This window comes from Megalops cyprinoides, chromosome 7, assembly GCF_013368585.1.
Source record: "Megalops cyprinoides isolate fMegCyp1 chromosome 7, fMegCyp1.pri, whole genome shotgun sequence".
Lineage (NCBI taxonomy): Eukaryota > Metazoa > Chordata > Actinopteri > Elopiformes > Megalopidae > Megalops > Megalops cyprinoides.
In genome coordinates, this window is record NC_050589.1 from 11,244,865 (window position 1) to 11,267,010 (window position 22,146).

At 45.7% G+C, this 22,146-nt stretch overlaps 1 protein-coding gene across 1 annotated transcript in view; it reads right to left on the bottom strand.

The window, feature by feature from the left end:
* The window catches only part of LOC118780310 (pleckstrin homology domain-containing family A member 6-like), a 34,497-nt gene extending 23,595 nt beyond the window's left edge, over positions 1-10,902 (bottom strand). Inside the window, exons 1-6 of the mRNA XM_036532743.1 lie at positions 10,647-10,902; positions 7,115-7,198; positions 4,221-4,347; positions 3,776-3,880; positions 3,514-3,586; positions 1,206-1,306 (exon numbers count right to left, since the gene is read on the bottom strand). Coding sequence (XP_036388636.1) covers positions 1,206-1,306; positions 3,514-3,586; positions 3,776-3,880; positions 4,221-4,347; positions 7,115-7,198; positions 10,647-10,678 — 522 coding nt within the window. The 5' untranslated portion in view covers positions 10,679-10,902. The remainder of the gene's footprint in view (positions 1-1,205; positions 1,307-3,513; positions 3,587-3,775; positions 3,881-4,220; positions 4,348-7,114; positions 7,199-10,646) is intronic.
* Positions 10,903-22,146: the final 11,244 nt, after the last annotated feature.

Sequence of the window (22,146 nt, forward strand, 5' to 3'; positions counted from 1 at the left end):
ATGTGTATAAAGCTGCAATGTGTTATAATAGATAATGAATGGGGATGATGTCTGCAGCATTAAAGCTTACACATTAACTTAACATGAAAAAAGTAATCAGCTGGAAGTGAGACTAGAGAGTATGTCAGCACCTCTGTTCTGCTGGTCCTCCTTCTGGAGGCAAGCTGTTGTTGGTTTAATGCAAGTTACACCAGTAAAGTAATTTCGGAGGGGCACGTGAAGTTTTTTTTTGCTTGTGTTTGCCTTCTCCCTGCTGCTCAGCCTCCCAGTGTGGCTGGATTTCTGTGGCATTGTTCAGTGATCTAAGGTAGGAATCAGTCTTTGTAGCTGCAGCTCCTGCCCTAAAATAGTTAATTTTATAATTCTGGTTTGCCACCATAGGCATGCGTCTCTCTGGGGGAAACCTTACTGGACGGCCCCCTCTGCCTCACTTTCATTGGCCGGTTTGAACCGACAGGTGTCAGAGGTGTTTGTGATCAGTTCTCCCCTGGAACTCACAGGAGCGTGTAAAGACATGAGCGAAATTCCCTACCCCACCCTGTGTGCCTGGGGGGTTTAACGCAAGCGGGCACTCACTGAAGCATGCCGTATCAGTCCGCTCCACATCTCCCTGTGTCTCACAGCTGCGGCAACTCGCTAACCTGCTACAACCCAAGATATCATCGCAGTGCCTCACAGCGCAGCTACGCCAGCTCAATCTGCAGCTGGGATCCACAACGATGAAAACACCCTGCATTAGGGGTAACTGCCAGCTGTAGGTTTGTGAACACCAGAAAATTCAACTTTTTCAGCTACGAAAATTCAGCTACGTTGATAGATTTTCAGAGATGCATGAATGGGTAGATTGTGGGACCGCTAAGAGGTGAAGGGTTATGAGAGGGATATGGGGGCAAATACAGCAGTATGTAGATGTGTGCTCTGTTTGGATTATTAGATATAAAGCTGTACTTAATCACAAGACAATATCAAGCTCTCACATTTATGTTTATGTGTTTGCATGTTTGCATGGGAACTGTGAACTCAGTCCATTGGGCACACTGCTGGCATCATAGTAGCATTACTACTCTTTTCCATTCTCACAGCCCAGGCTGTGAAGCACTTGTCAGACAGCCCCCCCCCCCAACCACCCCGCCCCCCCCCCCCCCAACCCACCCTGCCCTGAAGCCCCCCCCCGCCATGCTGTCACGCATCTCAAAGCCACTGACCTTAAAGGCGAACTTGCGGCTGATGTTATCCACGGGCTGGACTGGGCCGATCCGAAAACTCAGGAGAGGGAGACTCCCCAGCACTGCCTCTTCCTTCTCATCTGGGATAGGGTGAGATGAAAAAAATGTAAAAAAAAAAAAAAAGCAAAATGAATACACCAAATAAGTGAAGCTGGAGACAGTGGTCAAGAATCAATGAAAATCCAGTCCAACAAAAGGTGCACAGAAAGAGTCATAGCTCTGAGTCACGCTCCCGCTAAACGGTCACGGCTTAGCATTCATGGTTCAGACTCAGTCTGATAGAAAAATGTGGTGCACACAGCTGGTATCCCATGACAGGTCCCCATTACTCCTACTCCTAAGGCAAGTCCAAACAGCAGATGAAGCAAAAAAAAACAAGCAAATTAATAATGAAAATAGTCAGGGGAATAAAGGAAGAATAAAAGTACCCGAGGTGACTGAGTAAGAATCTGCGTAGTCTAGCCAGTCTGTGAGCTCCGGCAGAGCGCTGTTTGTGCCGATCAGCTGATAACTGTCTTCCCCTGAATTTCAGGTCCTTCTGAAAGGTACAGCCCTTTGTGTGTGTGCGCGTGTGCGTATGTCTCTGCGTGTGTCTGTATGTGTCTGCATGCGTGTGTGTGTGTGTGTGTGTGCGCCGTGTGAGTTAGAGCGTCTGAGCAGAAGTGTGGATGGGGGGGGTATGTTGAGCTAACATGGGAGAGACTGTAGCAGCCCTGGCCTGAAGCCAGCTGCACCTGCATCCACCAATAGGAGGCTGTGTGCTCTACTACGGGAGGAGAAAGACATGTGCGCACACACACACACACACACACACACACACACACACACACACACACACATACAGGAACACACTCACACACACCCGCAGACACACACAAACAGACATATACATGCACACAGGCACACACAGTCCATATTGTTTCCTCAGGGGAGTGGCTGACAGAGCGTCACTCATCGAAACTCTCGCCCTGGGCTGTGCGGCATGTGGCACCAGGTGATCAGCCCTCCAGCAGTCCCGCTGTTTGTGTGGTTTAGGGCATGTGCAAATGTTTGATCAAAGAGAAACGTAACTGCGACGGCGGAGCAGGTCGGGAGCATGTGACAGGGGGGCGGGAGGTGGGGTTTGAAAGCTACACAGGAGCAGTGAAACTCTCAGATGAAAGACCTTTAATTCAAAAGCAGGTTTGATGCTCATGTCTGACGGTGCATTCTAACTCTCATTCCTGACATAAAACACTGCGAGTTTACACAGAAAATGAAGTCATTACACACTGATATAAATATTACATTGAGACGCATAATCAATTTGCAGTTGTACATTTTTGCTTAATATGAATTTATTATGCGAATCCTTTTATTCTTTAGCCTGCTGACATAAAAGGTTAGTCTAAGCATTTGGAACACAACAATATTAATATTTCAAATGCACCTCTTTGTAAAATATTGCTCAGCATTTATGTTTTTTTTTTCCAAGTACATGCTAAATTCCTAAATCCCTCAGTTTTCAAGGCATTTGTTCTGCCATGTTTTCAGTACAGCAAAGCTGTGTAACATTGTATGCTGCAGTGACATGTGGTAGTAAAACCAGGTTACAGACAGGTAATGCTCACCTGTAAATCTCCATTATGTGTCACCTGTAAATCTCAATTACGTGTGTCTGCTAGGTCTCAGGTTACTCTGTGCTGATAGTGCCTAATGCTCTAGTACTCTGCCTTTTTTTTCTAAAGAGGTTGTGCTTATTTTCATTCTGGAATTTGAACAGCACAGCACATGAGCCGGAGCATAAACAATGTGCAATAAATCAGGCAATTCTGGAAGAATGTATTTTGCATGTTATACTGTGACGAACACAGGGAAAATATCAAATAACCACGACAGCCTTTTCTTTTATGAAAGGGTGGTAAAAATGTGCACTGTTCTGTTCTGTAAGGTACGCGTCTGTAAAATATACACATGGGATGCAAATTGATACCTTTCCACGAAAATTACACGCTGAAATAAAATGCGATCCGTCATGGTTTTTCGTTCTTACGCAATGATATTTTCATAATCCCAGAGCCACGGCAGCACAAACGGGTATGCAAATGAATATTAAAATATGATGCTTCATGCACATTTTGAAAAAAAAAAAGGTCCTTCTAAAATAAAGAGTGGTCTTGCCATTTTGTCTGTGACGTTGCAACTGGTGGACAAATTGTTTAGATGCCACCCCCTCCCACTCTTTAATTACCCATATCATACTGAAATGTGAATGCTCTGAGCAGGCCCTTGCTGTGGGTAAACGCACCTTTGTAGTAGAAGAGACAGCGATCGGTCAGCACAAACCAACGCTTGTTCCACTGTTTGACTCCATTGCTTGCCTTAAGCACAAAGAGAAGGAATTCAGGTGAGATGGATATCCATGCGCGTGTAGGATTACAGAGAACCAAAGCAGGAAAACCAGATGAAATATTATCTCCCTAATCTGCTGCTATTTAAATGCAGGTATTTTCCTCTTCATTCGAGTGGCCGGAGCCCGTGCGGTCGGACAGGTGTGATGCGGCGCGTACCTGTTTGTACAGCCAGCCCTGTTTGGTGACCTCTGCCGTGGGGTTTCGGCGCATCGAGTTGGACCGCTTCCCGAAGGTGGCGGCTTTTCTGATCGCACGGGGGGTCTGAGGGGGGAGGGGGTCACAGAGTGTTAAAATACATATTGCTAGTATAAGAGATTCAGCTGGAGTCACTGGAACAAAAAACTGATTCTGTTTCTAATCACTTTTCGCAGTGTGTGTGTGTGTATTTGTGAAGGCAAGAAGGTAATTTGTGCCATTTGCTTCATCAAATTGAATTAAGTATACAGAAATTGTGTTATGTAATATAAATACACATACTTTGCATATATAAGATATGAATGAACAAATCATATATAAAAATAATACAATAATAAATATTGTATAATAATAGATTGAAAGTGGCACTGTGAAGTTATTACGGGAGGGGCGGGGGTGCACTGACCTGCCCACCCGGCTGGGGCTCTGGGGAAAGGTCAGACACCATGTTAAGGTTGTTGGCGTTGACGTCGCTGGCGAAGCTCACAAATCTTTTCCCAGAAGCCTTGCTGCTCATGTCCAGATTGGAGCTCCTACAGACACACGAGAGAGAGAGAGAGAGAGACAGACAGACAGACAGACAGAGAGAGATCAGTAAATACTTGTGCAGTCGTCATCTGAATACAGCCTTTGATATTTAAAAAGCCCCATGTCTGGGTTCCAAACAAATATTAGCAGAAGCACCAGAGGAGTGTGGAGTGAAGAAGACCCACTGGCTGTTTTTGTCCTGGTGTCACTGCTTTCTGCTGCTTCAGCAAAATTTGCTACCGAAGCCATACAACGTAATTTAATTTAACCTAATGCAATGGTGGTGTAATCCAATCGTGAATATAACATAATATCCTAGGAATGAGTCACAGCCATTTGTCTTATAGCATGAACTCATTGGGAACAGAAAGAATTGAACACTTGCTGGTGAAGGAACACCATGAATGCAGCTCTAAACAGGGAGGCGGTTATGGCAGGTGAGGTTTACGAGCGGTGGGGTATATTAGGACTGATTTTTACAAAGAGCACAGAGTGTTGTTCAGTAAGTAAAGACATGAGCGAAATCTGATGTGAGATGAGTTAAGGAAGGAGGGGTTTTACCGAAGGTGAAGAATGCCGTTCAGAAAGGAAAAATCTGATTGGAGCATAGTTCAGGAAGGAGGAGTTTGACTGATTTTAGGAAGAACCTGACTGGAAATGAGTAATGTGGTTTAGAAAAGAAGAATTTGATTGGAGATGAGGAGCATAGTTCAGGAGGACATTTTATTGGAGAGATCTCAGCAGGAGGAGCTGCCCACTTCTACTTGTTTAATTTATATCTCACTCTGATTGCCAGGGACAGCAAATATTGATCTGATCTGTTGATCAACAAGATGGATGAATTTGCCAATACACAACTACAGCAGAAAGGGTCATTTCATTATTGAACCCTATGTACTAGAATATACTTTTACCAGAAACATATATCATTGTATATAATCAACTATATCTTTATATATAATTGACCAGACAGTCATATCAATCGCAGTATACCAATTATTATCTGTTATACTACTTCCATATCAGTGAAAGAGTTGGAGTTGGACATTTAATATCCAATACTCCATGTTTGCAATACATGTCAATGTGGTATTACATCTCATTAATATATTACCATATATTCTATTATCATTTGTCAGTGTGAGAGATATATGTATCTCAGTATTTCATGGAAAAACCAGGTTTCTGCTGGAAGTGGTGTTGGTGAGTCAGTGTAAGGTGCTGCCCTTGAAAAATGATGCCACCAGTGATGACACCACCTGAACCACCAATGGCACTTATCCAAACAGTGGGAGTGTTAACTCTGTTCTACTGGTCATATTTCCAACACCAGCTTTTAACAGGCACCCACATAATCAGTCCCCCTTCCCCTAAGCAGCTGATGGCTACAGAGCGCATTGAATTCCCTACACAGGGTGATTCAGGTCATCGAGGTCGTTCTGCAGAAATGAGGTCTGTCCTGCCAGTCACTCGTCTCTGACTCTCCCTCTGGGCTCTTTCATTATCACTTCTCTGGAATACACCTGCAGAGTAGAGCTCATTCCTCACCTGGGTCCACTAACCCATCCAGATTCCCAGCATCTCGGTGACTCACCTGTGTGTGTGTGTGTGTGTGAGTGTGTGAGTGTGTGTGTTTGTGTGTGTGTGTGTGCGTGTGTGTGTGTGTGTGTGTAGTCATGCATGTCTTTCTATTTCGGTTGTATACACCGGGGGTCTGGGGAGGGGAAAGGGAGCAGGTGGGGGTTGGGGGGGGTGTGAGTTTCTGCTTAACCTCATTCAGCCACACGGCACAATGCTGGTGTTGATGTTGTCAGCACAGAGTCGGTGCCACTGCCAGGTCTGGCTGCCACTGCTCCCTGCGTGTTATCAGATGAAGCTAAACACAGCACTCAAGCTGTGACTGCCTCTCAGAAGAGCTAACAATAGCAACACACAGCTCCTCGCCCAATCCTAGCATGGACATAAGAGGAAATTATCTTCACAATGTGGTTTCAAAATACAGCGCAGCACACAACCTCCATCCGTCTGTGACTGTTATATTCATGTGTGACACAGAGGGAGGTGTCTGTAATTATCCCTCTGCACTGGGATTTCCTCCTCAGGAAGCGAGTCTTATCCAGTTTATTATAATTCATTTTAGCACCACACCACCTTTCCAGTGACCCGCAATGTGGGTCTGTGTAACCATGGCTACATTAAGGTCAGTGGGTCACCAGTGAAATCTGAAATACTGTAGCCTCTAGAGCCGCTATCCCATAATTCCCTCTGCTGGTGAGCAGGAACAGTGGTCTGACAGCTCGAATGTCAGTATGTAACACCTGATCAGGGTTCCCGAGCATTTGTAGTTGTATTTTGTATCACTATCATATGTTCAAAAAATGAAGAGTTTCAGTGTAACAGGAGTATGCACTGCACCACCACTATTAACTTTTAATATAGCCTGTGTCATATTCAAAATGTAAGTTTTTAATACCTTATATTATAAAATATTAAGATTTAATATGGATTATTTATTACTAAATTACCTAATAAGTGTAATTTTAAAATAAAGAATACTGAAATACATATGCAGAGTGCCCTGAACCTGAACTGTACAATTCTGTAGGCCTTTTAACCAGTATGTATTTTTTGTTCTTTTTCCTGTATCTTTTACTGTTTATTCTATCGCAAGCTTGCACTGCACTACACTCTGGAACTGTACAATAGAAATGTCTTTACTGTGAACAGAAATGAATTTATATTATTATTGTTGTTGTTGTTGTAGTAACTCACTGCAGATGATTCTGAGGTCTTCGGATCTCCACCAGGTGACTCCTGATCACTGGGTGTCCAGCTGTCCCATTCTGCTCATACTGACTGAAAAGAGAAGAAAGGCCAGCGAGGTCAGGTAGAGCGGCCGTGCCGAATCCTGCCCCACCCCCCTGACCCCGACCCGACCTCCTGTCCCCTCACACCTGCAACCAACTGCAATGAAGAAAACATATTACACGATCAAGTGCCATTGTATTGCCATTTGTATTGCCTGTGCAATGCATTGTGGTTTACCATTATGGTCTAGATGCTGTGCTTGTTATCTGCAGGTAACAGTCAGCTCTGTTAAAGATTACCATCTAAAAAAGTGAGCTGTGCTATTTGGATAATAATTAATATATAGTAATTATTATCCAAATGGCAGAAATGGCCTAGTAATCTAATTATTTAATGATTGTTAATAATTGTTATGTAAAAAAGGTGATACACAGAAAATATACATTCCTGATCCAACACACAGATGTTGGGAAAATGTCAACAGGTGTCCAATGTGTCCAACTGCAATTCATCACACTGGACCCACAACTTTTGCATTATGTGAGAATGGGAATGAGAAGAAAACCACAGAGCACCTTTAAAGGGTTGGCTTCAGTGTCTTAAATGTAAAAAAAAATAAGAAGTTTATTGAAGTATACAGGCAGCACAGCCTCACTAGGCTCTTACTCCGTGGTTTTCTTCACCACACTGTGAAATGCCAGCAGACAGTGAAATGGACAAGTGTTTGTGTTTTCTGCGCATGCTGCGCAAAGGATGTAATTACTCCGTATTGATTTTACAGCACTGTGGTGGAACCGCGGTCGGCTCATTTTCCTCTGTGTGCAGAGCAGAGCATGCTGGGATATGTCCACCTGCATTTCAACAAGCAGCTCGCAAACAATAGACTCATAAATATCCACGACTTCAGGACAGACAGCGTGTAGCAACAGCAGCTTGTGTTCCTACAGTGTAGTTGTCGGGGCTCAGGCAGGGACTCAGGCGCGGACCACGGGAGCGTCGGGTTCCGTGCGTCTTTAATGGAATCGTCGGGCAAAGCGCTAATCCGAAAACAAGCAGGGTCGAAAACCGGGAGACAGTCCGTGGACAAAGCGAGGATCGGGAAATCGGAGCAGGCAAGGTCGGGGAACCGGACAGGCAGGCAATCAAGCAAACGAGGCAAGGAGGCAGGCAAAAACGAGGTCAGGGTACAAGCAGGGTCGAGAAACGGAAAACAGGCAGACAGAAGCATAAAGCAAACGCGGGGACGAAACAGGCGAAAAACACTGTGACGAACTAGCAACCGGACAGGGAAAAGCAGGGAACATATAGGGCAAGGCTGACGAGGGGATGGAAAGCAGGTGTGCAGGCAATCAGGCGGGCGGAGACCGGGCGGGGAGCGGGGCAGGAAAAACACAAGGAAAACAAAAGCACGACAGCTAAGGAGGCGGAGCACTGACAGTAGTGGACTAAACGTTTATACAGTGCAACAGTCACTACATACCAGCACCTCACTCCTATATTCTCCTATATGTACATGTTATTATCAGAAAACATCAGTCAGATGGGGCATTATGCATAATATTCATCTTTGAAATATTGATGGACAGCCTGAGGCAGGCGATTCTTAGGAACATGCAAGAGGTGGTAATAGTTGTCACACAAGACAGATGTCCAACATCAGCATCAAATCCAAGGCAGTTCCAGAATTGAACAGGTTTTCTTATAATCAGCAACTGTTAGCAACTCAGAAACTCAGAATTTACACCTGGGGAAGTGGGAATAGTGGACTTCCTGTCAACTGAGAGCTTAGGAAGTGAGATGACCAAGCCCATTTCTCTTCATGCTCCTAACAGATTGATGGAACCATTTGCGGCTCTGTGTCTCGGTAACACCCAAACAGCTGGTTGGCAAGTTCCTTTGGAAACAGCTCTCTCGGTGGCAGAGATAAGGGAGGCCTGGGCAGCATCCAGACGGGAATGTGCCCTCTGTTTGCCATTACCAACCTAATCCATGGGCCAGGCAGACCCACAACATCACTGCATTATTTATTTCCAGCAAATGGAAATAGTACCTTTTTGCTACAGCACTGCTGCTCAGACAACACAACGTTATACAAAGCTACAGAGCTCCTCACACGCACACACACGCACACACACACAGACAAGGACACGTAAACACACAAACACACACAGATACACATGCGCATGCGCACTCACACACACACACACACAATGCCTCTCTCTCTCTGTCACAAACACACACACACACACACACACACACACACACAGAGTTGAGGGACAGTAGCCGTTGCCCGGGCGGTATGCAGAAACGCTAAAAGCAGGCGTCTCTCTGACGGATGCAAAGCGCACCCGCATGGCTGGGCCTGTGCCGGGAATCGTGCGCTGAGGCATTCCTGCAGGGTGAGTCTCAGAGGGTCCTCAGCTCCAGCACGCCCGCTCACCCGGAGCCCACAAATCCACATAAAAGGACACGCAACGGCGGCTCCGCTGAGGGCTCTGCACCACGGCTCAGCCGAACAGATGTCTCTGTCACCCGCCTGCGCTCACGACCCGCGTCATGTGCTCTCTCTGCACGCTGTCGGCGCTTTATTTCACTTTAACAGTTCAATAGTGCTGATGGTCTAACTCTCAGCCTAACTGTTTAACAAGGGGACGGCACGCCGTGTGCGGCAGCAGTTAGCACGGAGCCGTTTGACACACGCCACTTTGTTGATACGTGTACTTGCTGTCGTATTGTGTTTACATGTTGTAGTATTGTGTGTGTTTGTGAAGCTTCCACACAAATCTTCCTCTGAGGTGTAGTAAAGTTTTCATGCACTCCTCACCAAAATAAGCAGCTGCCAAAACAGAGAGAACTGCACAGGAAGTGAAGACAGGACAGCAGAGCCCGACCCCTGGATCCGATCAACATTTGCCCTTCACTTTGACTTATGACTTACTTACTTTAACTAAATGCACTCTTGCTGTTTTTTTTTCTATGTAAACATACATTTTTGTCATTAATTCTGATGTTCGTTGAACTCGCTGAGGGGAAAAACACTTTAAAAATTGACATTTAATTGTGAGGACAATGTTGATTCAACCCAACGGTTAGTTTAGCTGCATAAACCTAATAACACAGGCCTATAATTTCCCTTAACAAGCTTCAGTTCATATACAGGCATACACACACTTGTCTGTGTATACATGCACACACTCGCACAAACACACACACACACACTCAGAAGAACACACACAAACACACATGCACACACACACACACTCGGAAGGACACACACATGCACGTACGCACACACACACACACACACACACACACACACACACACACACACGTGCACATACACAGACACTCTGTGTTCACTCCATAAAGAGCACCAGGTGTCTCTCCCCCGCACTGCATTGCAGTAATCACTGACCTGCAGCCCTCCTCTCTCTCACACACACACACTGCTACAGCTGCTGTCCAACTCGCCCATAAACTTTAACACTCTGCCTACCTCGCCCTCCGGTCCGCACGAAACTTCAGCATTTTCCCCTGGATCAATCATATAATAATCACAAGCCTTGCTGACAGGGAGAGAGAGAGAGGGAGAGAGACAGACAGACAGAGGGCAAGAGAGACGAGGTCTTCCACAGCCGATGGAGATGTTTACCCCGTTCTCGCCACTGCTGTGGGGTACTGAATAGTAATCGATGTGCTGGTTCCTCTCCACTCTCCTGGAGAAGTCCTGCTGTAGTCAGCCTCTCTGTCTCTCTCTCTCCCTCTCTCTCTCTCTCTCTGTCTCTCTCTCTCTATCCATCTCTCTCTCCCTCTCCCTCCCTCCCCTTCCCTCAATTTTCCACTGTCGTTCATTCCTCTTTTATATCCTAAGCTGCGCTCTCTCTCTCTGTCGCTCTCTTGCTCTCTCTCCCTCTCTCCACGTGTCTCTTGCTGCCTCTCTCTCTCTCTCTCTCTCTCTCTCTCTCCCCCCCCCATCCCTCTCTCTCTCTCATATTCCTTCCCAGAACAGCATTGCTCAGCTGATTCAGTTCCAGGGTCTGTTTTTTTTCTGCCCTTCCACCCCCCACCTCCCTCCCGGGCAGACTGGAGACCCATGAGGCCTTATGCCAGATGAGTCCCCAGGCTTGGGTAGGACAGCTGTCCCAGTATCAGTGAGAGCACCAAGGGGTGACTCAGATAGGTCTCCCTGGAAATCGAGATGGGGGTTTCACAGAGATGGAAATATCCTGAACAAGCAATCAACAATTATGCAAGTGCTGTACTTTAACAGCCTCTGCTTTTAAAAACCACAGCCAGTGATAAGACTTGTATTTTATATTAAGAAAACAGGGTCACAACAGTTTATGGAATATATTTGCATGCTAACAATATATCTTCAGTCATATTCCCATATTCCTATTTCAGTTTTATACACTTACAGGCATGCATGTATGCACTGAACAACAACAACAAAAAAAAAAATCCCAAAAGAAAATGAATCATCCCATTACGAGAAACATTTGCTGTGACTCCCATAAAAGAGAAAAAAAAAGAAAATCTTGTGTTTTGGAAAAAATGTGGCTCGCCTCCTTTTTTAAAACATTTAAAAAAAAACACTTCAATAAATGTATCTCAAGTGACTGCGCACAAGATTTACAGTCATATTTTCAGTGTAGTGTTTATGAACCGCACCGGTACTTCCTCCCCTCCTCTGTTTACATGGACACATTCCTCTCAGCACTGACCCTGGATCAGCTCTGCGGCACAACATCACCCTGCAGATGGATCTTATTCTGTTCCGAGGCAGCAGTGGTTTCATCATATTACATCATTTATTTGCTTAGCAGATGTTCTTATCCATTTCGGTTTGCATATCTACTGCGGAGGCTGCTCGGTTTGAGCACATTGCTCCAGGGGTCCGGCAGCCTCGCTCCGCCCTGGGTTTGGATCAGCAACCCGCTGGTTACAGATCCGGTTCCACAGCCAGGCCTCCATGCTGCCCCCTGGATGCGGTGGCTGAGGTCTTGAGGGAGGGACTGTCTGAGATTTCAAATGGATAGGCAAACGTAGCAGGGACGGAAAGCATTATGATGGGAACTTCTGCCTGAGATTTATCTGGGGAGAGAGCCTGGATCCCCTGCCAAGAAAGCAAGATTAATGCTGTTTGTTTTCTTAAATATTACTGTCGGCTGTGATGGTGGGGCCTAGTGAAAAAAAGAGAATCGAGGCTCATACATTTCTTTTATGTACTTTTATTTTCTTTTATATTAGGCTCTTTTTAATGTGTATGGTGCAAGAAAGCGAGTACATTCTGAATTGAATGTTATTGTCCCCACCCAATTGAAAGCACAGCAAATATGGCCCTTTATATTGTCATTGTCAGTGGAATAACGCTGAGCTGTAAAAACCACCACCGCATTAAGCTTCACCTCATTTCACAGATGGGAATAAGGGGGTAATAACACGGTAATAACATGGTAACACTGCAACATTAACTTTACTGCAATTACCTGAACCCCTCCCAGAACATGTGGCTCATTACATAGAAACCAAGAGCAAAATGTCATTTAGACTGAAATGGAGCTGGAGAGTGCTGCTCCTCTCTGTGTGAGGAGTCTGCTCCTGTCTGCGGGCAGCTGCATGGACTTCCTAAACTCCATCTCCTCCACATGCCCTGCGTTCATCTCCACGACGATGAACAGACAACTCTGGCTGCATGCCATTTAGCTCCCTGTGTCTCAGAGCGGTGAACCAGAAAGGTCTGGACACAAGCAGATGCAAGATTACTGTCCCTGGGAGAGGAGTAGCTCCACCCTCACTGAGCACAGACCACTCCACTGAAAGCTGCGTTATAATTTCCTTATGTGGCATGTCTTCTGTCACCGCTTCCAGCCAAGCCACAACAACTGTGCACCTCCACTGTGCATTGCCACACATGCCCTCTAGAGGGAGCTAGTCCTGGGAAGTATCATATTACAAGAACTACACGGGGGACCAATGAGGTTTGACCTATAGGACAGCACACAAGGTGGCTCCCACACGGTTTTAAATTAGCTAAGAGAAAGGTGAAATAAACAAGGTACCAATAATACAACTGTAAATATTACAGCAGTGCACAAGATACACAAAAAATACAAAGAATCCAGACCTACTGAATGACTTTGCCTTGCACAATCCATTTAATCCATTTAAGTATGACTAATTGAACAAGCAATTAACCCATCTAATACATTAAGCTTAGGTAATATATTACTGGAGGCATTCAAGAGTATTCAAATTGCCTTAAAACCATATAAAATACTTTTTATATGGATAGCTTGTTTACACATTCCTTCACTTCAAGGGAAAGGTAGTCCCATATATTTGGTATGTAGCATGTTTAGCTTATGTCTTATCTGGTCTGGAGAGTTCTGCTCGATGCTCACTGTCCATCTGAGTCTGTTTCCTCTGTGTTCAGAGCAGAAGGCTGGTTTCAGCACTTCAAACACATTTGTTCGCCGGGAACTGGAGGAGCTGGTATTTGGGGCTGTCCCAAAAAGAGCCACATTTTTTCTCCTCAGCGCTCGTGTGAGCAGCGACGTGCAAACTGTCAGCGCACAGCGGGCAAAACACAGCTGCTGTTGTGGGAACTCGCTCCGACACAATAAAGACATTTTTAATCGACAGGGTGCAAGCGGAGTTTTGTGTTTCACATCTACCCACTCGTGGCATACTGTTCCGAGAGATCTTCCCAGGGCTATTTTCAGAGACTCCGCTTGGCGAGTATGTTTTTAATTTGCATCTGAAGGTCATTCGAGGGGTTTGTCTGTCATTTTGAGATATATGGAAGGGAGGAGTGGTAATTAAGGTTCCTTTCTTGAATGAGTGTACCCGCCAGACTCCACTAGGATATATTATACTGTGTGTGTGTGTGTGTGTGTGTGTGTATGTGTGTGTGTGTGTGTGTTTATGTGCATAATATGTACTTTTTTGCATGTGTGTGTACTGTTAATATCTGTGTATTTGTGTATATGTGTATATCTGTGTTTGTGTGTATGTTTGTACGTTCATTAATGTCGTCCCTGACGGTCCAATGCCAAGTGACTAAAACACCCTCAACTCATTTAACTGCATTTCCATGTTTTGCTTGAGATTCTGAAGGATGAGAACCACACACAGTCTGTGGCAAAGCTGCTGCAGAAAGCGTCTCATTGATGCATTACAGAGTATCTGTAAGGCTCTGCAAAGCTCTCAGCCCTCCATTTAATCACGGATTTCAACATCCACGCATCACCCTGAGTGTCACACATTAGGCTTTGATAGATATCCTGATCAGTCATTGGCTGACGTCCCGTAGAGAGCCAATCATCTTGTTATGCACTGGCAAATAAATAATTGCCAGCAGTGGAAGCTCTTATGTGCTGGCAGGCAGTGAAAAGATGCGTGCATGTTTTAATTTTTCACTGAGGCGTCTTTGTTTCTCAATCCTCATAAAATTAAGCATGCGTTTGGCACGCAAGCACATTGTATGTGATGGCTTTGAGCTGAAAACCTGCTGATGACATGAAACGCAGACTGCAGCGAATTAGACTTGTGTCAGACAGAAAGACCGCAGTGCCTGATGGGTTCTCGGCACCGCAGCGGGCGATATTTCACAATCTTCCTGTGCGTATTTCATTGGTGGGCTCCGCTCTCAGTGACAGTGGAAGCTGAGTAAGCCACAGTCAGTGCAGGGAAATCACCCCTTCTCAACCTCTGAGAGCAGAACTGGCAACTACTTCCAGTTCAGGCCACTCCCTACCAAGGCTCACGTAAGCTATGGTAACACGATATTATATATCAATACATATATTCAGTGTAGACTTTCAGTGTAGACTATTAATGGGTTGTGCTTTCTCGAGATCTTGAGAAAATTAAAGGCCAGAACAAGCCGATGACAGCTCAGAAGCCCTGATGCCAAACCGAAGCCCCGTTCCACCCCCACCCCCTGCCTCCCCCACCATCCCACACACACAGACTCCAACAGCAGACACAATAGGGATTATTTCAGTCCTGGTCTCTGGCCAGCAGAGCTATGGTTTGACCTCTCACCCCTGGGATTGTCACATGATGATCCACCCCCATCTCCCTGTGGCAAATAATGGCATCTGCTGGTCCATGCTGGAAGCTTCTCTGTGGTGCTAGCCTGGCTGTAGACTAACCAGTAGATTACACAGCACACATAATCCATATAAACTGCCTATCTGGACACTGATGGGGTTATCACATAGTTATTACATGGTTATTACCTAGTTAATACAAAATCCCGTACTGTGTAATACTGAACTGAAATGACCTAATAACCTGAATAATACAGTTGGTTGGTCACGAGCTGTAAGGCAGTCTAGCCCTGTGGCATAAGGTTATTTCAAGGTTGTTGCAGGGTGCAGTCCTGTGGTGAATGGTTATTACTATTATTACACAACTGTTTATGGCCTAATGTTGTGGTATTGTGATATTAGAATGTTGCTGTGTTGTTATTACAGGGTCCAGGGCTACAGAAACAGTTGAAGCTGTAGCATCTGAAAGTATGTCTCTTGTCCTTACAGGCCTCAAGGTCTTTCACTGCAATCATCAGCTCTTTTACCCACAGTTCCACAATAGCCTGTGTGTGAGCAGTATCTCTTTTTATTCATTACCACTGCACTTTACAACAAAGTCTAAAGTATGCTTTTAATAAGCATATAGCACTTTCCTCTACTGTGATACCACTTAATTTCAATGCAACTGTATCTTTGCTCTTTGTTTCTGTGTAATGAGCGACTCAGGTTGGGTAACTGCAGTTTGGGACTGCAGTCATACCACATGAGTCAGGGTTGCAGGTTGTGTGCACATATGTGTGTGTGTGTCCGTGTGTGCGTGTGTGTGTGTTTGCGTGTGTGTGTGTGTGTGTGTGTGTGTGTGTGTGTGTGTGTGTGTGTGTGTGTGCGTGTGTGTGTGTGTGCGTGTGCGTGTGTGTGTGTGTGCGTGTGCGTGTGTGTTTGTGTGCGCAGTCTCAGTGCCCAGCTTCTGAGGGTGAATGATGATGCATTTTTGAAGATGAACAAAAGGTCTCTGCAGAGTAACACACCACCTACCACCACCACTTTGGGTCTCCCCTCCAGCCCCCACAATGGGCAGATCTATTCACAACAACAAGTGACCTCAGGAGGGGTGCGGCCTGAAGAAGCCTCTCCCCTCAGCTCTGACAATGGTACCCGCCTAACGGGACAGGCATTCGTGTGAACTCAGAAGCCATGTTAATTCCTCCCCTGGGGCCGGATCAGCGCAGCGGTTACTGGGAGTTTGCGTCGGGATACACTGATGAGGCCTCCACCAGCTAGCTCCTGTGAGAGAGCTTAAAGCAACCCAAGCACCCAGCCCACACAGAGCAGGAGAAGTTCACATCTGCCCCCGAGGTCAGGCAAGGTGAGGTGAGGTTCCTAACATAATGAGGATCCAATGGGGAGAAGGAGAGAGAGAGAAAGAGAGAGAGAGAGAGAGAGAGAGAGAGAGAGAGAGGGGGGGGGGGGGGGGTACCTCTTCCTGGCCAGCAGTAAAAGCCAAGCACAGAACCTTTCTGCCACTGTTTTGTGAGAGTGTGTGGATGCCCGAAGCACAGAACACCTTTCATTTTCAATTCATCTCTGATTTTTCCTTTAAAAATATATTTCTCCCGGAGAAGAAGGTGACCTTTTGCACTGCCTTTGCCCATTGTAAGCTGAGAAGTCCACAACAAAAGAGCAAGGATGGTGCCATGCTTTTCTGGGACAGGATTTTTCTTTCTTATAAAATTCCAGTCAGATAATATTTCCGTGGAGAGATACTTCCTTCAAGAGATGTATGAAACACTCAGGACAACTTACAGCATCTTATCTACAGTATTATTTATCCAGGGAGAGGTGATCTGTTCTTTGTAGTTAAACAATGCATTGAGCTGATGGTAAAATGGCAGGCTGTTAAAACGCAGCTGTCCTGAAAAAGCAGTTCCTATATTATATGAAAAAGCTCGCTGTCAGTTGGTCCCCGCACAGATTAAATGACCTTGAAAAGTCAGGACTGACTTATGAGGTCATCTCACGAGTAGCCAAATCAGACATGACTGCTCTCTCATTAGCCTGTCGAGCACTGTGCACCCTGGGCCACGGTCATTATCCCAGCCTTATCCCAGATCCCTGGCCAAGAAAACAATGTGGTTAAGAAAGGATGACTTTTCACATGCAAGGAAGATTTTGCTAGAACAACAGAAGGAGAAGATTAAGGGCAAGGGCGTGGAAAGATATTTTGCTGCCGAGACCTTTTAACACCATCATCACCTCTCTATTACAAGCGCTGTTCATCCTTCAAACATGACCACGGAGTATTTCATTCCTGCTAAATGAGAATTATGTTTGCCATTCACACTGCATTTTCCCCTCTCAGGGTAATTGTATTTGTATTAAATTTGTTTTGGTGCAGTTCAACAGGGGATCAGTGAAGAAATGAACAAACGGAGAACGACATTTTTTAAATGGCAAGGCCGTCTGATAGATGGAGGTGCAGGCTAGGCTATAGGAAACGTTCTGCGGGTTTAAAAGCAGGAATCCTTTCTCTGCTGATTGCGCTCACTGGAGTAGCAGCTGCTCCCGCGTTTGCTGTTTCTGGCGGGCAGACTGTTCATGCCCTGCAACGTGCTGCAGCTAAGCTCAAAACACAGGCCCGGGCAAAGGCAGGGTCACTTCTGTCCCAATCAGTCAGCACCAGAATTCACAACCTCTGTGGCAGTCAGAATGCACAAAAACTGTAGTAATGGGTCACAGTCAGAATTCATAATCTCTGCCATGATCACTCACATTCAGAATTCATTAACAAACAAACATTACAAACGAAACAGTACACTTGCTGCAACCCACAAACTGTAATTAGAATGACTGAAAGCCTACGCATTTCCCAGCAGTTTTATTGTGGTGACAGTTACTTTTAAGTTAGTTTTGGTTTTCCACAGTTCCTGCTAAGCCGACAACTGCACACTCTCGCAGAGAAGCACACCTGTGATGCACTCATATACTCATATGCTGACAGAGCATTTAATGCCCTTACTATTCTGAAAGTGCGTTGACATATCCAACACTATGAAGAATGCACATAACAGCCTGCCAGATACAAAGACACCAAACTGAGCTGCAAAAATATATACTGGTTAGGAGAGTACATACTTGCTATAAGAGCAGCCAAGACCTTCAGTAAATGTTACCACTTTTGTAATTCCTTTTACCTATAATGTGATCCAAATCACTAAATAATCACTCAGTCAAAGGAATACTTTAACCGAACTCTGCACTGTTTCTAACATCCACTGCAAGTTCTAAATCTGAGAGATCTAATCAACAGGCTCCTCGTAATTTTACTCAAAGTTGCTGTTAAATTTTAATTACGCTAAGAAAAACTGAGTTTTATAGCCAACACCAGCCAGAGGAGGATGCTGTAGTGGAAGTGTAGAGCAGTACAGATCCTCTTATACTGTAGAGGGCAGAGAGGGTTCAGGGAAAGAACTCGTCCCACAGGGAGTGAGGAAGTAAGCCATGCCTTCCTGATGATGTAACCCAAAAAAAAACCACCCCGAGTTAAAACTCTGTGCCCCACAGTCTGTGTCTCCTCACGGCATTTCAGCGACAGGAGCCCTGACGCCAGGTGTTTCTTCACAGGTGAGCAAGGCCCCATTTGTCTGAGGCTGAGAGGGTGAATCTCTCGGGAACAGGCAGTACCAGGAATCACACATCGAAGGACCTGGATCTCATCAGCGTTGCTGTTTATTCCTCTTCCTCCTTGGAGACGGCCACAGTCACTGCACTCTGACACACCCACGTCACACGCACCCAAGGGGTGCCACCTGACCCATCATTCTATGCACCACCATACATGCCCCCCCCCCCCCCTTCCCCAGCTCCCTCCAGTGAAGGAGCAGGCAGAAATGCCCTGTGCGATGTTTCAAACAGAGAACACCATGTCCAACTCCGGGCACGCTGTCAGGCCTTACCACAGGCTACTCGTGAGAAAGAAAAGCCACAGGTTTACTGCAGCGAGGTGCCAACAGTGAGAACAGCAGCCTGGAAACATGATTAATGGAGGCTACACTCTGCATGTCTCTATCTATCATTTACAGCAAGTTATCCATTCATCATTCCTCTTCCTTTCCACAGTCAGTGCCTCGGCTTCCAAATCCTCCGTTCCTCTGTTCCAGCTGTACAGTCCGAGTACGCCCGCACCCCGGCTTTCCTGGCTCTTTGTTACCTAATCCAAATTGCACGGTATGTTAATGTTCTCTTCAATTTGAATTTTATTTCAAACGAATGGAACTCAACCTGCAGGAATGCCCGGAGCTCCAGTGTGCCAGGCGGTTCTGTGTGCGCCAAGAACAAGTCAAGGCTGAAATAATTATTTAGATTTGACCGTTTGCTTCCCGTGACCAGGTCGCTAAGCTCCACCGCACGAAGAGCAAACCCATCGCATCAAAGCCTCAAATCCTGGCTTCCCATGTTTCCCTGTAACAACCCAGATACATTTATCTGATGAATGCATTAATTAATGCATTAATTAATCTATGAGAAAGTACCACAATGACCTCTACGGGAACCTTGAGTAGATATGTGACTCACCACTCGAACATACGCACATGCACACACACACACACACACACATATGCATAAACACATGCACACATGTACACACACTGTCCCCTCTGTTGTTTTACCTCCTCGGTCAGGAGGCCACACCCCCTCTTTTCACACTCCCAGCATCCTGCGTGAAGCACAGATGTCCGAGGTGCTGTCGTGACCATGCCCCCCCCCCCCCCCCATTCCCAAACTAGCCGCCTGTGTTTCAGAGGGGCTGACCACAGCAATCCTCTGTGCTCCTCCACTCACAAATCGCCCTCGTCACCAGCCTGGTGCCCCAGCGCATTCAGATTCACAGCGTCAGAGTGCCGCTGCTGCAGACCCATTCATAATGCACACACATCTATTTTAAACCCTCTGATCTATTCATTATGTACAGGTTCAAAAAGAACTCAAACGCTGAGAGACTCACCTTCCTGCTTCCTCCACTCCTGGCACTCTGTTCGGTCTCCCTCTCTTTCTCCCACTCTTTCTCTCTCTTTCTCACTCACTGTTTCTCAGTCTCCTTCTCTCCTGCTTACTCTCTCTCTCTCTCTCGGTCTCCTTATCTCTCTCTTTCTCTCTCTCCCTCTCTCTTTCTCCCCTCCTGCAGCTGAAGTCCGGCCAGGTCCTAGGACCAGCATGAGAGGAATTTAAACCGATCGGCTCTTTGCCGTACCGCCCCTGTGTCTGAGGCAGCTGAGCTCGCCTGCATATGGATCCCATTTCTGCCGGTGCAGCTGCGTTTGAGCGGGAGTTCTGGCCCCAAATCACAGCCCTGCCAGTACCACACTCCTACAGCGCTCACGTCCCCCTCACAACATTAGGCACATGCAGAGAGGATGCTGGGTGGTTAACTGCTTCGGGGACACCACCCCCCCACCCCTCACAGCACCACAGATGAAAGCTGATGCATTCAAACCTGCGACAACTTCACAAAAAAGGGCAGGACCAATCGTATTGCAGCTTCCATGTATGAGATTTAAACCAACGTTATGATGAAAACCCATAATGATTTTTCTTTTCTTTTTTATTTCCTTTTCAAGTTTAAGTTTTTAAACTTTAACTTTTTAAAATTCTATCTGAGGAAGGTTTGTTCTTCTTACAGAACGCTCTTTTCTTTTTATCCTGGGTCACTCTGAGAGGTAGGGGGGATCAGTGGAGGTGTCTCTCTTTTCAAGACAGGTGATCAAACATGAGAAGAGGCTTCTGCTTCAACTCTCATAAAACAGACAGACTTGAGCACTACCCTCATCAGTCACCCCAGAAAACTAAGCCTCACTTTGCTGTCATTTGCTTTTTTAATGGTTTTTTTTTTTTTGCCAAACATGAAAGCTGTTCTGCTGTGTACTTTTCTGCCATTCCGCTGAAAATCCACTCCTAAGACATCCAGTCCTCAAACAATGTTGTGGTTTCTTGTATTTCACAACAAGCTCAGCTAAAAGTTGAGGTTTCTGTCATCCTCTGGCAACCTCTCAAAATCCTGATATGATTCTGTCATATAAGGAGTCATTTGAAGAATTGCTGTTTTTGCCAACTAATATTCAATTTGGCCAGATTAACAAACATCAGGCGCCAAATTCTGAAGACAGATCATTAGGCCAAACGTTGCCCAGTGGTTAAGGGGGGTTGAGGTTAGGAATGTTTCAATAAACATTTCCCTGGCCTAAAGTATCTATGTTGTTTCTGAGTCTCTGAGATCTGTTTGTTTTCCCAGGTTCGAAGCTCTTTTGTCATTGGTATGTAATGAACCGCACAAATTCAATTAGAGATTCCTGCAAAAATTCAATTTGTGGCTAATATCTCATTACTGTGTCATTTCTGCCATGGCCTGTATGTTTTAATTTCTGAGGGGATTTGTGTTATGACAGAGAAAATCAATTAGGAAGTGCAATACTTAGGTGTATGAGGTAATGGACCTATAGCCAAACATAAAACACGAGAAGGGTATGAGTACACCCCTAGAAAAAAAAGGTGTGTTTATCTTTCAGTTCCAAAAAAGTTTGCCCTACTAACACTGAGGCAGGTCATTGGCTCAGGCATTGTGCTTCAGAGCTAAAGAGTTCTAATATTTGGTTGTTATGGGAGATAGGAAAGGTGGCATGTCTTGAGCGGGACCAGGTGAGTTGAAAGCTACCTGCAATGGCAGCTTGTGGTTAGAGTAGTGGTTTAAGAGGCTGTGTGCTTCAAGGAGCGATTTACACAGTGGCACGGGGGTGTGGGGTGTGTGTGTGTCGGGGGGGGGGGGGGGGGGGGTTTAACAGCTTGCAGATGTAGCCCACTAAAGTTCCTCACGATTCATCTTTGGAGCAACAGGCACTGCTCAGAGAGCCAGATGCATGCTGGGATTGGGACCCATGAAAGGCAACAACAAAGGGCACCAACAGG